This window comes from Lissotriton vulgaris, chromosome 2_1 (assembly GCF_964263255.1).
Source record: "Lissotriton vulgaris chromosome 2_1, aLisVul1.2, whole genome shotgun sequence".
NCBI lineage: Eukaryota > Metazoa > Chordata > Amphibia > Caudata > Salamandridae > Lissotriton > Lissotriton vulgaris.
The window spans coordinates 2,126,934,261-2,126,951,253 of NC_141687.1; the positions used below are offsets into that span (position 1 = coordinate 2,126,934,261).

General features: G+C 42.0%; 1 protein-coding gene across 2 annotated transcripts in view; it reads left to right on the forward strand.

The window, feature by feature from the left end:
- THSD4 (thrombospondin type 1 domain containing 4) overlaps nt 1–16,993 on the forward strand; it is a 2,294,989-nt gene that overhangs the window by 2,261,326 nt on the left and 16,670 nt on the right. For both annotated transcript variants that reach the window (XM_086958405.1, XM_086958406.1), the window contains one exon: nt 5,052–5,231. In XM_086958405.1, coding sequence (XP_086814531.1) covers nt 5,052–5,231 — 180 coding nt within the window. The remainder of the gene's footprint in view (nt 1–5,051; nt 5,232–16,993) is intronic.

The following is a 16,993-nucleotide window of genomic DNA, read 5'->3' on the forward strand; positions in this document are numbered from 1 at the left end:
GCGCTGTCGCTAGAGCGGCCGCAGGGCTGCTAGGTTTTGCTAAAAAACTGGGCGCCCGTATCATCAAAGTTTATAAAGCAAAATGTCTGTCAGTTGCACAGTATGGCTCTGTTATCTGGGGATATACTAGTTCTGCTAAAATACAGAATGTAGAAAACAAATTCCTGAGATCTTTGCTCTCTGTTCCCCAATCAACCCCGACCTTTGCATTACATACAGAGTTAGGCCTGGGCTATATTTCTGATATTTTAAAATTAGACCCAGTGATTGGTTGGATAAAAACATGGCTTAACCAGGAGCTCACTCTAAACCACACCATCTTAAAAGATTGTTTAGCTCTGGATAGAGCCCTCAACATTCCATGGTTAAGATATGTGAAAATGCAGCTTACTTTAGCAGGCCGCCCGGAGCTCTTCTCTTCTCCAGATGGAATAACGTATGAAGACCTAAAATCAGTCAAAAATACTTTGACAAATTTATATGTCATGGAGAGGGAAGATGTAGAGCTAAAAAAACCTATGGTAAGGAAACACTGTATGCTCTCCTCTGCTCCAGGAATGGAACCTTATCTCCTTTTGGTAACAAATTCTTATCACCGTTTCCTCTTAACGAGATTTCGCTTTGATTTAATTCATTTCGTACTGGGTAACTTTAGAATTTGGTCTAGACCTGATGATGCTGAACCATGCGACTGTGACCATTTTTCAACACAGGACACGATGCACTTTATCATGTTCTGCGGACATTACACTGAGATCAGGAAAAGTTATCTGCTCCCTATTTTATGTAACCAGGGCTTTATTCAGGTTAAACCAGCCCTGTTGTTTTTGCAACTTCTCCCTAATGTTAAAGTAGCTTTTTCTGTCGCTAGTTTTCTAGTTGCAGGTGCACGTTTAAACAAGCATCGCATAAGGCACAGGCACTTTATCTCTGAAAAATGAATTTCCTCTTTTCTCATTTACTTGAATGAGTTGTGTTTTAATAAGTCCTTCTTCTTATCTCTTTTTAAATATTTAGGTACGTCTCATTGCAGATTTAGTGTTTTTTATATAATGATTGTATGTTTTAAATTTGTTAAATTTTGTGCTTTGATGAAATCGTGATATGTAATTTTGCTCGTTCTTTTATGATTTTCAATAATCGAATAAAGATAATTGACTGACTGACTGAGTAATTCTGTGTTTATCGCTATTTCTTAGCACCAAATGCACCCTCAGATCTAAAATGAATATTAGGTTGCATTTTGTGCTACGAAATAGCGATAAACGCAACAGAACACAAATAGCGAGTGTGAGAAGCTGCGTGCAGCCAAGACAGGCCTATGATGTGTTTTGCACTAAGAAACAATGCTAAATGCAGCAGAAAATGAATGGCTAGCCTGCGCCCCCATTCACAATTGCTAAATCTGTCCTCAAGGTAGGATCTTTCCCCCAAATTACTCTTCATTACACAAAGAGGAGTAATGCCTAATTATCGGTAATTTTGAGTCAAAGAGTAATACAGAATTACCTAAAGGACTCTAGGGTAATCAAAACTCCTCGTAGGTCTAGTAATTAGCAATGCGCTACATAGCAATTTGTTTGATGGAAGACCACTATGTTTGTGAATTTAGTTCTCCTAAATACGCGATGGAATATACTATTAAATGACACCTGTTATATCAGCATTTAACTTTGAATAGCGTTGCATAATATTTATTTCATTTACTATTTGAAGCTCGAATCACAAAGATTTTGGGGTGATTAGATGTGACTCGATTACTTCTGACCTTCTTATGAGTTTCAGTATTATTTGCAATTCATGAATAAGTAATGAATATACCACATGTAGGTAATACATCCTTTATTAAGGGTCCTCTGGTTTTGACACTTATTTGTATTCTCTGTGGGATCTCTGATTACAAATTATTCAAAACATCACAACCAATGGCTTGTATTTTTAAGTGCTCGTATTTTTGTTGAATACAGCTTTGGCTAACACTTGGCATCTATGGCTGTAAATGCCTCTATTTACTCTTGCCACAAAATTCACGGAAGAATTCCTGGCAAGTGTAAATTGCTTTACAACGAGTGCTGAGATATCTGCATGGGTAAATCATCATTCTTCAGCTCACTCCACCACCGCAGTTCAGACTTGGCCAATGGATTCAAGGCCATGGCTATGGCCATGGATTCAAGCTAGCCAGACTGACTAGCTTGTATCCAGTGGCGAAGTGAGCAAGGGACCCACGTCTGGGCTTACCCTGCCAACTTAGGGCGAGCAAAGCAAAACCAAAGGGGATGATGGACGGAGTATTGAACATTGCAAGCACTCACCCGCAGTCAACTGATCTGGGGGTGAGTGCTTGCAATGTTCAACACTTAGTCCATCATCCGCTATGGTTTTGCCTTGCTCGCCCTAAGTTGGCAGGGTATGCCCAAAGCTGGGTCCCTTGCTCACTTTTCCACTGGATTCAAGCTAGCCTGGCTGATGATGGCTGATTAGCCAGAAACCGATCCCAGGATGCTTATTTCCGGTCCAGGGAAGACATGGCTTGGCAGTTTGGGCTGGACTGTTCCCATGAGGCAAAGGGTCAGACTGATTTGCATATGGCCATGTCTCAACTGGGGTGGAGTGAGCAAAAGAATGATGATGGATTCAACCCAGATAAGTTGACTGGGGGTGAGTGCTTGCAATGTTCAACACTCCTTCCATCATCCCCTTTGGTTTTGCTTTGTTCACCCTAAGTTGGCAAGGTTTGCCCAGACGTGGGTCTCTTGCTCACTTTGCCACTGGAGTCAAGCTAGCCTGGCTGATGATGGCTGATTAGCCAGAAACCGGTCCCAGATGCTTGTTTCGGTCCAGGGAACATTGGCTTGGCAGTTCTGGCTGGACTGTTCCCTTGAGGCACAGGGTCAGACTGATATGCATATGGCCATGTCTGAACTGGGGTGGTGGAGTGAGCTAAAGAATGATGATGGATTAAACCCAGATCATTTGACTGGGGGTTAGTGCTTGCAATGGTCAACACTTCGTCCATCATCCCTTTTGGTTTTGCTTCGGGTGGCAAGAGCAGCGCACTTTGGAGATGCTTTTAGATCCTAATCCTTCCATGCAGGTGTTGACCAGTTTACGGGTAGAGGACGATTGGGTTAGCATGTTTCTAAAATTGTTCAGTATGCCTGTAAAGGTTTGAGCATCGGATTGTGTTAAAGGATGGGGCCATACCCAAGTTTCATTAAATGAGGAAGGTTTCTTTGTCTATATGGGGCTTACTCAAGGAGAAATTGGTGAGGCTATGCAGTGAAGGGGTGATAAAACCCATTAAGGCATCAGAAAGGTTAAGTTTCATTGTAATCGCAAGGAGGATTCATGGGAAAATTTGCATGTGTATGGACCTTAGAGACCTGAATGAGAGAATTGGGGTAGACTGGCACCCTCTTCCTCGCATAAGTGAAATGTTGGCCTGCATGAAGGGGGGGTAGATATTTCACCCCATTGGACTTGTTCAACGCTTACCATCAAGTATGATTGTAGGAGGGATCCAGACATTTGACATAATTCATAACACAAGAAGAAGCTTTTCAGTTCATCCACATGCCTTTCGGGTTAGCCTGCACATTCGCGGTGTTCCAAAGGGCCATGCAAGGTGAGCTAAAAGGCATGTCAAAGGTACTGGTTTTTTAAGATGACGTATTGGTGTGGGGTAAGGACAAGACCCAACATGACGTAATTCTGTAAGAAGTATTGCATAGATTGGAGAATGCAGGCTTTACCATCGGTTTAGAAAAATACAAATTTGGTATACAGGAAGTGGACTATCTGGGTCAATTGTTGTCTTATGAAGGGGTAAAACCAAACATTTGTTTAGTTGAGGCAATTGAGAAGGCTCCTGCTCAGCGAGACAGGGATCAGTGAAGATCGTTCCCTGGCCTTGCAGAATACTACGCAAAATTTGTTCTTCATTTTGCTGACATGGTGTATGTATTGCGTGAGATGATGAAAAAGGGCATGAGATTTTAGTGGTCCAAGGAGTTCCAGAATGAAAGAGTGAAAGAAGCAATTGTGAGGGCTTTAGCTCTCAAACCTTTTGATCCCTGTGACAAAACTATAATTGTGGCCGATGCAAGCAATTGTGGATTGAGTGCTGTACTAATGCAGATGCATGCGGCAATGGAAAGAGGGGTGGCTTTTGCTTCGCACACTTTAAAATAATCAGAGAGCACATACTCAATGGTGGAGTGAGGCTCTAGCTTGTTGGTGGGGAGTACAACACTTTTGCATCTATGTTTGAGGTGTACATTTTGAATTGCAAATGAACCACAAACCACTGGTGGATCTGTTCACCACAGCAGGAGCTGGGGGTGCCACACCTAGAGTTGCTAAGTGGAGGTGCAATCTTCAAGAGTATACATTTTCGGTACAGTACAGTCCTGGCGTAAGGCATATTAATGCTGATTGTTTGTCTAGGTTGCCGACTGATGATGTAAATGAAGAGGACGATGAAGAGTGGGTGGTGGCGGAGGTATTAGATGCGTATGGTGCTATTGGGACAGTAGAGTGGAATGAAGCTGCGTTGACTGATTCCAATCTGGTCAAATTGATGGAGACTCTACTGTGTGCCTCTAAGCTTCTACTTCCAATATCCGGCATGTGGACTCTTGGAAGTGGAGGGACCAGTTGCTGAGAGAGCTGGGGCAGACCAGAGGCCGTTACTTCTAGCAGAATAAAGAAGCTTCTCAATAACTTTTGTCGTGTCTTTTTAAAGGTCATATGTTGTTTGAACTGTGAAAAAGTGTAAAAATACTTTCATGCCTAGTCATAAAAAACTGCCCATACTTTTACACTTATATTAGTGAATTGAGCCCACTTATTTAAAAAAAACAATTTATTGAATCCTTATTGAACAAAACTTATTTAGAATCATGCTTTTTTGGTTGGATACAAAAAAACATTTGTCTGCCTAAATAAATGTTGTTGTTCTCGACCACTCCTTAAGGTATTGGTATAGACATTATGTGGTGTCTTATCTGATTTTTTCTGTCTCTTCTCCTTATTTATCCCCTATCCAGTGCTCAGTTGAGTGTGGCAGTGGGACCCAGCAGAGAGAAGTAATCTGCGTCAGAAAAACTGCAGACAGTTTTACAGTGGCAAAGCCCTATGATTGCTCCTACTTGGAAAGGCCAGCCAGCCAACAACCTTGCTACCTCAAACCTTGTGGAGCTAAGTGGTTCCATACAGAATGGAGTACGGTAAGTTTTTGCCAAACAGGAGGAAATTAGTCTTGGTTCCATAGAGAACTGAGTACTTTTATTTTGCCACACATGAGAACATTACTCTTTGGTGTTCATTTTTAAGGGTAAAACTGCACATTATGAAGTCTTAGTCTTCATTGACAAAGGCTCAGTGCATTTGGCAAAAATATCTCAATGATTCCAACAAAGCACTTGATTTAGAGTTTAGCAGATGGGTTTCTCAATCACAAGTGCAATAGATATCCCAACCCACCTTATTACAAGTGCTATAGTATGTAATGATGGAGTAATTCATACTCTAAACTCTGAGGGACTTATTTACAAGTCCCTCGCACTGCCTTGCGCCGCCATTGCATTAAATGTTCCCTCAGTGCATAGTGTGATATATATATATATATATATATATATATATATATATATATATTCCGAAGGTAAGTGTACGATGCACCTCACACGCAAAATAAAAAACCTGACGCGTTTCGAATGTAAGCGTATTTTTTTTTAATATCTGCATTGGAATATAAGTCCCGCCCCAGTGGGCATCAGCAACAGAGTGCTTCTGGTATTTGCCGTTTGTGAAAACAACAACCTTTCTCCAGTGAGCATCCTCCACCTACAATCACCAGCACAAATAAAGTACTGGGTTTGCTGTTTGTGACCTAAGAGGAGTTCTGAGGACTGGATCTTCTTCCTCCTATGCCAGGATAAACAAGTGGACTCTGTGGCTACATGGACACAACAAGCTGCAAGAGGCCTTTTCCCTAAAGTGCCCAGGTGACCAGAGGGACTTGGACTGGACTTTGCTGTTGGTCTCTGACTGATACACTCAGAGTCTCTAAGTGCCTTCCCATGAGGTGCCAGGGACCTTAGAAGTGTCCCCCTGTGGTTGTTTGGCTACCAGAAGAAAGTTTGAAAACTTCGGTTTTCTTTTCTTAGAAAATGTATCTGATCGTCAGTTCCATGGCATCAGATTGAATTTCAGCTTCTCCCTCTCAAGACACCACTGAAAAAATGGCTAAGTCTCATTCTGCATTGGGACTTAAACTATTTTCAGCAAGAAATCTCCAAAGCTTCAGAGATACAACGGGACCAAACTGCTTCATGTTTCTGGCAAGTGGTTCCATAGAGGCAGCTACAATTGCAGTGGAGACAGCAGACAGGAACGATTTTCTTTCCTCAAAGAGTCTTTTTCTGTGTTGGGATTTAGGACTTTTTTGAACTTTTTGACTTCCAGACTTTTCACCTGGACCACCATCTGGTGTATCTGACCAGGGTTCCATCGCAGTCAGATAGCGCAGTGCGCCTAGGTTCTAGATTACTGGCGCTTTGTGCTTTTTGGTGTTATTTCTATTTAAAACTTGAAAAATTGATATAGACATTTCGCTTATAGGAATTTTTGTTGATTCCGAGTCAAAGTATTACACTAATTTTCTAATTCATTTTGGGATTTTTATTGCATACTGTTTTGCATTGCATAAATACATTACCCTAAATTAAGCCTGTCTGCCCTGTGCCACAGTTACCAGGGGGTTGACCTAAGGTTAATTTAGTGACCTTCAGGATTCGCCTTGACAAGGAGTATTAATATTCCTTGAGATGGCCGGTCAACCACCTGCAATAATCCACTTTCTTACAGAATGTATAAGGAACTATTACTAAAAGGAGAAGCGAGGACAGAAGAAGATACTTTAAAAACTGTCATTATTGTATTGCATTGTACGTTAGAAATAATACACTAGTTAACCCATAAAATAAGAACTAACATTGAGAAGGAATAATAACAGAGGAGTCACAGAGGGTTGTAAACAGAATTCTAGTACTGTATTAATGGTAGACTTCTGTTAAGGTGAATAGTGTAAATCTAGTCCTCAGAGAGCATCTTTCTTAAGAGTAGTACAAATTGTATTTTTTTATTATGTGATTGTCACCTATGTCATTCTTTCACAATGTAATCTTCTTGAATACCATAGCAAAAATTAGATACACAATATTCCATACCTTTAAAGAATTACATTTGGAGAAAAAGTGAGGAAACTAATGACATTTTGAAACAATAGAGAAATATCAGTTTTAAAAAATCAGTACATACTTGCATTCAAATAACATGTACCAGAGTACTTCCTTTAGCTTTATGAAACCAATGTAGTCCATCTTCAAACTTTACAAACCTACTGATTTTGATTGGAGTGATGAGATGAGTGTATTATAAATAGAAAAGTAACATCTTACTAGTGGTAAAGGACCCAACAACTCTAAATACTTTTAACCAGCTATTGCTCAAGCAAAGCGGATCCTATGAGACATGTAAATCATTTTCCAATAGTGACGCTCTCTAGGATTTTGAACATGCTGAACAAGTCAAGTCAAGTCAAGTCAAAAGATTTATATAGCGCGCTACATACCCAGAGGGTCTCAAGGCGCTTGAAGAGGGTGGGGAGTTACTTGTCGAATATCCACGTTTTGAGTTGTTTTCTGAATGCTAGGTGGTTCTGAGTAAGGCGAAGGTCAGTGGGAAGTGAGTTCCAAGTTTTAGCTGCTAGGTAGGAGAAGGGTCTACCTCCCATGGTGGTTTTGTTGATGCGGGGTACAGTGGCAAGGGATTGGTTGGAGGATCGTAGCTGACTGTTACATCATCTTGTTAATTAGACAGCTTCAGTATTGGTCCATTCCTCATAGTTTTATGCAACTCAGTGTCAACTTCTAAATTTATAACATTTAGTACAGATTTTTTGGCACACAAATGAGAAAGGGTGGGATGCAAACATAGATAACATTTATGAAAGAAATCTGGTAATGAGAATGATGTAGGCTTACATGTTGAACAGGAAACAAGATTTTAGAGAGTTATCAAACATTTGGTTAATTCCAAGAAGTACCTTTAATTTTCTCATGACAAATGATTTATTTTAAATGATGAATTAAAGAAAGATTGTAAATAATAATTGGAGAAAAAGTAAGCAACTTAGTAGAAAACATGAGTATTAATGGATGGCCAAAGTGGACATATACATCACCTCTATAAAGCCAAATTCAGAGAATACAGTTTTTGAAACTGAACCAAAATGGGAGAGAGGCTCGAATTATGTTTCTAGCAGCAAGCTTTACTAATTAATAAAGAATAATGGTGATATTTAAAATCTGTGAATCTAGGTCCCCCCTTTGATGTAGGTCTTTTAAGATGTAAGTGCAAACATCTAGGTGGCTCATGATTCCTTAAAAATAGGGAACATAAAGAGTAAAGTTGTCTGAATGTATATTTAGGAATTTTAGAAAGGAAGTATTTAAGGAATATATAGGAATTTGGGGGCAAAGAAGACCAAGAGGTTAGCCGATTTTTTAGCTTATGTTTAAGTGAGGTAAAAGAAAATAACTGAGACATGAGTGAACTAATCCATGGATCATGCAAAGACCATAATCATAGTATATTACTTCACAAGGTCACAGTAAAGGTGTTCTTGTGTGGGTGCAGTCACATAACTACCCAGTGCCCCAGTCACACAAGTGGAGTAACATTTGTTTCCTGAAAATTGTGAAAATACTAGGCGGTGGTAGAAATTTTGTGGATTCCTGCAAATCCTGAACATTTAAATGCATGATATTTGCTAATGCTTGACATCTGCTGGGCATTCTTGGTCGGAAATGGTAGTTTGATCGACACAAGCCACACCACCTTTGATTCTCCTCAGTATTTACTTTTTCATAAGCATCTGGGTTTGTTAGGTTTCTCTTGTGACAGCAGAGCCCAGGCCTGAGGCCGCTGCTTCCCACATCACTAGGATGGGTCAACTTTCAAGTAGAAATTGTAGAGGTCATACAAGTGTAGCAATGTTTTTATCATGAGAAGTGTGGCAAAACAGACTAGTGAAGCATTAGTTATTATTAACATTTATCTGCATTTTGTCTTCTAAATGTAAGAAATTGTGCAAGAAAGTACACATTTTACAAAATGAACTCTGAATAATAAATTCATAGTTGTAAAAGTAACCACTACTCCTTAATTCACTCTCTTAGGCAATTTAAAAAATGCATAGACTATCTTCCTACCCATTTTTCATTCATTAGGTTATACCGTATGAATTGAGGCATGGTCAGTACACAATGAAATAATATTATAATCTGATAGTTAGTTATTGAATCATAATACTGTGTGTTTTTAGGTAAATAAAATACTATGGGCCCGATTACGATGTTGGGTGGACTGCCACAACAGCCTATCAGTGGCAGTCTACCCAATATCTAGGGCAGCGTTGTGACCGCTGGATTAAGATCCCTGCAGTCAGACTGCATGAGGCGGGGTAAAAGACTACCGCCTTTGACAGGCTCAAGGAGCTCATCAAAGTGGCAGACTGAGCCTAATCTCTACAATGGAGGCGATGCCTGCTGAGGCACTGCCGTAGGGATTAGGATGTCAGTCTCTGACAGCCTTTTTACAGCAGTCCCACCGACATGAAAACCCTGTTTGAAATGGACTTTGGAGGCTCCCAGCAGGGCCCTCATCCCCATAGGCCTCCAGTATGTGGTCGCGGGACACATGCGGTGCCCCTCCAAACATCCATGCACTGTGTCCCTGGCACCAGATGGATGTTTGAAAAATGGCTTGTGCTATTGTGTCTTGTGTAACTGCCCTTTTCCTGGGCCACTTCACAAGCCAAAAAAGTAAAAAGAATTTGACGACCACCTGCATGGCGTTCATATCATAGATGGGCTATCAGGACCTCCGACTCCTTGTCGGATGATCTCTTGCCCGAAACGATGGGGGTTGGACACTCGTCCAACCGCCATTGTACTGAGGCCCTATATATCTCTAGTACCAGTAGAGTCTGATGGGATGCAACAGTATAATACTTTTGTAAATCAGCAACTGGAACAAACAATTTCAGATTAAAACATCACCTAATTTGTCCTATTTTTTATATTATAACAATTACCTTTTTGGGGAAAACCATAGGTGATCTACACAAATGACCACGTGCTCAATTCTAATTTATGTGTACTTTTCAAAAATGTTTCCACCTATTAACACCACAAACTGCAAATAGGTAGAAACCATAATAATTAGTAAAATGGACTACTACTTATAAAAAAATAAAAACGGTGATATCAAATTGATTTTTTTAGAACTCTGCCTGTTCCTGAAAGCTGGAAAGATGGTAATCTTAGCACAATAAACCTATCGTTCATGCTGTTCTTGCAGATCTCGTTTTCTGATTTTTCCCAACCCCCCACAAAGTTATGCTATTTTTTGGTTCATTACTCAGTTTCTTTTAGGGAAATCATCAAACTCAAGGTACCTTTAAAGATGTAGGAAAAAAGGATTCAGATTTGCCCTGCATTGTTTTTTTATGTATGTAAAAGCGTTATAACGACCTAAGCTCAAAGTGCTCAAACATCAAAAAAGGGTCAGCATGGGCAGAGGGAAGCCAGTGCAGCAAAGTCATTAAAATTTTAGGGATGTATGACGATGCTTTTACCACGCATTGCTTTACAACGCGTTTTTTACAACGCATGCCTTTACAACGCATAGTGCTTTGGGGCACTGGATAGTGAATAGTTTAATTTACTATTCCAACTCCAGTCCCCGTGGATAGTAGGGAAGGTGTTGAATAGTAAATTAAACCTATTCCTTATCCTAGAGCGCCCCCCAGCGCAATGTGTTGCAATGGGTTGCATTGTAAAGGCACTGTGTGGTAAAAGTTGCGTTGTAAAGGATGTTTCCCAAATTTTAGGAATAATAATCTAAAAATGTGTGGTAGAAATTTTAGCATACTTTTTACAATCACATTAAGGGGCACATTATGATGGCGGACGGACCTAAGTCCGTCCGCCACCATAGAGTAGGAGGGAACCTCCGCATGGGCTGCGGAGTTCCCTCCTGTGCAATTACGATGTGACTGCCACCCTGGCGGTCACATCCTCTATTTTTAACATTGCGGCGGGTGCGGCTTCAAGCTGCACCCGCAGCAATGTTAAAAATGCACGCATTGCATTTGTATGTAGAAAGTGGCAGGCACCGCGTGGTGCCTGCCGCTTTCTGCATACAAATGCAGGGGGGTACCATAGGTACCCCCCATGTGCACCCCCCAACCCCCGCAACGGGCCCCCGCAGTGAAGTTACACATGCTTTTCCACGGCGGAAAAGCCGCAGCGGAAAAGCATGTTTCAGAGCCCATCCTAATCTGGCTGACGGTGTCTGAGAGACACCGTCACCATATTAGTGCTTTTCCGCCGCGGTTGTAAGCCAACCGCGGCGGAACAGCTGCGGACGGAAACCAGGACCCACCAGCCATCCTAATGTGGTGGTGGGTCTTTGGTGGGTCCGCAGAGGATTTTCCGCATCCTCCGGGCCGGCGGTGGCTTCCGCCGGCCCGGAGGATGCGGAAAATCCTCAATCCTAATGAGGCCTTTAATGAGGTGAGAATATATATGGACATGTAAACTGTCAGTGTATTCCAAGAAAAGAACAGGGCCACAAGGTTTAGATGAGTAAGTGGTTGAAGAATGTAGTTTCCGTAATAGAGGGACTGTCACTATATTGAGCATAGGTTATGTTATAGTATGTGTATTTGTAAAGTGCAATATCACCCGCAAGGGTATCCTTGCACTGAAGGTGATTTAGGAATAGCCACAATGTCAGGAATAGACTATTTAAGAATAGCTGGTAGAGTACACCAGCAACTACCTCAGGCAGAGCATACCATCTAAAATTGGTACACTTGTTGTCATTTTCCAAACATTTTGGATATCACTGGAGCTATTTAATTAGCATTTCCTATTTTACAACTTTAGAAGTGACATTGTGATTGTCTATAATAAGTTGTCTGTCCCAACTACTTTGTTGTCTACAGCCACCCATCTGTCTTCAATGTATTGGACTGCGGTTACTTTCTTAAACCTTTGAGAAGCACTCATTTTACCCGGAATCTTAACAAAGATAGGATAAGTAGATGATGCAATAGAAGGAAAGCAATTGTTAAGTCCATTTGGGCTTAGCAACAGAAGAAACAGGTTGACATTTTTTTTGGAGGAACGCTTTTTCCAGGTATTTGAGGGTGAGGTGGTATCATCTAAGCATCCGCTCAGCTGTGGGGTTCCTCAGGGCTCCTCCCTGAGCCCCACACTGTTTAATGTCTATATGCAGCCTCTAGAGAAGATTGTTCTCCCCTACGGTGTGCGGATTGTCACCTACGCTGACGATACCCAACTTGTGGTCTCTTTGGACCACAAGGAGGGTTCGTCTAACACCCTGGGTCCGTGTCTAGAGGCTGTTGCTGAGTGGATGCAACTCTCCCATCTCAAACTCAACGGGGAGAAGACCGAGATCATGTTACTAGGTAACCCTTCTCCTACCTTCCTGTTGAACTGGCCTTCGTGTCTCGGCGCCCCTCCTCTCCCAAAGGACCAGATAAAGAGTTTGGGAATCTGGCTGGATAGAGGACTGGATTTCTCGGTTCAAGCCACTAAAACAGCCTCCGTATGCGTGGGGCTAATGAAAATGCTCAGGAAAGTGCTCCCCTTACTTCCATTCCAGGCGAGAAGGGTCATGGTACAGGCCCTGATACTCTCCCGCCTGGATTATGGAAACGTTTTATATCTAGGGGCTTCGGCATCAGTGACAAAAAAACTCCAAGTCACTCAAAATTGTGCCGCGCGCTTACTGTTTAACATCCCCCATTGGCATCTCCGAGCCTCTCGTCCGCAATCCGGAAATCTGAGTCGGATTCCTTCCCAACCGAGCCCATCGGAATGGCTCGGTCGGGAAGGAATCCGGCCGGCACTGACTGATTCGGTCAGAAGGGTTCCGAACATGGTTCGGAGCCCTTCCGGACGAAATCGGAATTGCCCATAAAGTGTGCTACTTGTTCAAGCTGCTGAACTGCTACTATGTGGAGATTTTTGTCCATGCACATGTGTGGAGTAGATCACAGGTAGATTTGCATTTGTAATTGGCCTAGGGAATTTTGCAACCTAATTACATTTGATACACATTTGGTGTATGTTAGACCTGTCAACCTTTGGGTGGTCTTCCTGGGGTAAATACCCTACTCCTATTGCCTGACACTCATATTCAGCATAATTTAAGGCTTTTGGGGTGCCCACACAAGGACAGGAGTGGCTTTGCTCATTGTTAGAAATTAAGGTATTGATTAAGGAGGGTGATAACCTTCCTCAACCAATAGCTAATACCCTTGTCAGGGTGAACCACTAACATTGCTAAATTAACCAGAGCTCAACTCCCTGGTAGCTATGGCATAGAGAAAACAGGATTAACCTAGAGGCAATGTGTAAAGTATTTATGCAGTTCCAAAAGAGCAATAAAATAAAAACACAACACAAGAAATATCCCAAACCAAATTAGAAAGGTACACTTTAATAAATGAAAGGATACCAAAAAGATAAAAAAAATTTAACAAGGGGAGCAACTTGAGATATGATGTTTTAAAGTTTAAGGTTCAAAATAGAGCCAAAAAGCTTTAAGCGTCATCCACGGTCAACTGGTCACAGTAGATCGATCCTAGGTGATTTGAGGCTGACTACAATGAAGCAGCTTCTGTACGCAATGTTCATCTTTTGCGTTGTGTATTCCCAAATTTTCTTTGCTGACTGTAGGACTCTCTGCAATTTACCCTTGCTAACCAGTGGTAAAAGGGTCTGTGCTGCCCCTTTTAACATGATGAAAGTGGTATACCCCTATTTAGCTTTACCCTAACTAAAGTCCCTAGTTTATGCTACAAAGTATACCTAAGAAATGCAAGTTAAATGTCACTCTGGAAGAGGTGTGGTGCCGCAGCCCGGGGGACTGACACTGTAATCTGAGGCCCACGGTTCAATCCCCGGCGGCACGTCAGCCCAGCACCCGATGTGTAATAGCTTGCTTTATCTTCCCGACGGCCCTCAGTGTCGGGATGCCTCCGGGTAACTGTACTGGACTTACTAGTAGTCTGCATCACCAATTATGCCATCCACTACAATGTGAGTGCAAACATGACTGCAGGCGTACCATGTGTAGCTTAGCTGTTGCAGTTTTAAACTGCAAATTCACCCTACCAAAATTGCCAGTTTTGACTAACTTACACCTCCCTCTTAAATAGTAAGTCACCCCAAAGTAGGCCTTAATGCTGATAAGGCAGGCTACACAGTATTTAGATGTAGGACGTGCAAATATTTAAGTCGCACATGCCCACTCAGTGTAACGGCTCTAAAGGCTATTTTTACAGTAGAAAGGTTGCTGTTCCATAGAAAAGCAGTGGGATGTAATAATAAATTCAAGAATGTTATCTCAAGCTAGGAAACTGCCACAAATGTCATTCTTTGACTTTTTATAATATTTATTAAAAGCCCAATTAATTGATGAAGTCAGATTTTTATTAACTAATATGGAAAATGTACTTTTAGAAAGTCACAGTTTCCATGCCTAAATCATCTTTTACCTGGCAACTAAATTATCCTTGTGATGTGCAGCTGAGTAGCCATCTTGATGATGTGCAAAAACTGCTCCCAGGGAAGGACAAAGGCCTTGGGTGTGGGTAGCTGTTTCTGTATTTCTGGCAGAATGACTTTTATACTAAAAACTGGATAACCAAGTACTTCTCTCCAGCACTTAACTCTCTTTGGGTGGCGCGACAGAGCAGTCCAAGGCTTACTCAAGGAGGTGAGGTGGGCTTACACATTCAGAATACAGTGAACACCATACTACCAGCTGACATAATCAATGTCCAGTCAGTGCTTTCCTTTTTAAAAGGAAAAGTACTTCATACACACAAGAGATATATATTACACATAAAACTAGGATAAACAGTAAAAATTAGATGTCTCTACAACCGTCTGGGCCACAGTTCTGACCCCCAAGCAGAATTATAGCGCGTAGACGCTAAGCACTATAAAAACACAATTAGCATGTAGACACACAATTAGCATTGCATATTACAGACCATGTTGCACATGGTTGCTCTCTATTCTAGAGCCATGAGTTTAGTTCTTGTATTGAAATGAGGTAGCTTCAGCAATTGGTGTGAAGTCAAATTTTCTTGATCAGCCTGTAACCCCCCATCCAAAGCAGCAGAAGTGCCCTCCCATCCAGACTGAGGACACAGCTCCAGTGGCATCAGGGATCTGATCACAGGTGCCTGTTGTCTTTGAACAGTTTACTGGAGTACCACTAGTCCAGTAGTCACTGGTTAGCTGTAGGAGGGTAGTGAATGGAAAGTGTCCCAGTTACACCCTGATACCCCCAAAGGTCACAAAAAGGAAGATGAAGGGGCCTGTACCATGGTATACTCTTTCACCAGCTACCGATTGTAACTGGAAGTATCACACAGGGTTCCACAGCACAGGATAGGGGTCTGGGTAAAGTGATCCCACCTTCAACTACTGGGATCAGGCTTCCATATCTTGAGCAGCTTTCTACAATTTCCTCGTCCAAAGCACCAGCCCCACAAGCCTCACAGGAACAGCTTGTTCTCTGACCAATGCTGCTGATGACCTTACTCCTCGTCAAACTGGCACATTCCTTTGCAGCATAATCCGTCGGTCATAGAGAAAACGTCCTCAAGTTCCAGACACAGTGAGTAGGCTTCTTATCTTACCTTCATACCGCAGGCTGTAAATGGCTTCCTCAGACTGGCCCCATGTAGGGTTGCCTCTTCAGAATCGTACACCAGTTATGAACAACCACTGACTGCTAGGGCCAGACTTTTATCACCTCTGATTGATAGGGTGATCCAATCAGAGTGTCTGCTACTTTTGATTTCTGGGTGACCCTCCAATTGAGAGGCACTGCATGTCCAAAGCATGCATAGGTTGACAAAATGTCTTCCCTCATACCAAATCGGGCTATTCCCCAGAGAAGAATGCTTAAGCCAACTGTTTTTTCTGTTGACGGAGCTCCCCCTACCCTCGATAGGTCAAAACTATTTTGTTTGGCGCAATGTTTACAGTCGATTAAAAGTGTTCCTATTAAGTTAGAACATGAGGAAGAAAGTGGTCATGAGTCGAAAAGGTCCCAAAAGATTTTTTATGGTCAAGCCGGTTGTACTCCATCTTATTCTGGAGTTCTTTCAGCAGATGCCATTTGATGACATTCTCTAAATCCTTCTTCCAATTTTAAATAGATTTGGGTGTCATTCCTGCAAATTTAGGGTCTGATTCAGGCTGTTTTGAAGATCTTGCCCAAGTGGAGCCATATGAATATTGAAGAAGGTTGACTTTTGAAGAACTCAACCGTCAACCATAGTGGTTTTAGATAGAACAGGACCCAGCTTAACTTGATCAGTGGATGTGATTGTTCAGCCAGACAATGACCAGGCTAAGACCATTCTCCAACTAAGAAAGTTTTGATTGGGTGATAAAGATTGAGTAGTGTCTTGTGCTTGAATCAAGAACATTTTGCCAGGGGTTGTAGGATGGAACCACGCATGCCTTTACCACGCATGCCTTTACAACAAATCATTTGGTGTTAAGGCATATTTGATAAATAAATATCCGTGGTTAAGAATTCACAGGTAAGTCTTAACCCCCTGACTCCTGGCCGGAGTTCCTCAATTACCCCCTTCACTCCTCCCCCCAGCCCTGGTAGCTTTTTCACCCCGCCCTCCCAATATCCCTAAAAACTACCAGCTAAGCCCTAAAAAGGACCCTGCCCCCCTACGTCCTAAGAGGTATCACGATCCCTACCCCCGCCCTGAACCCAAAAACAGACCCCAAGCCCTAGAAACAAAAATACCTGCTAAGCCCTAAAAACTACGCTGCAGCCCTAACTCCTA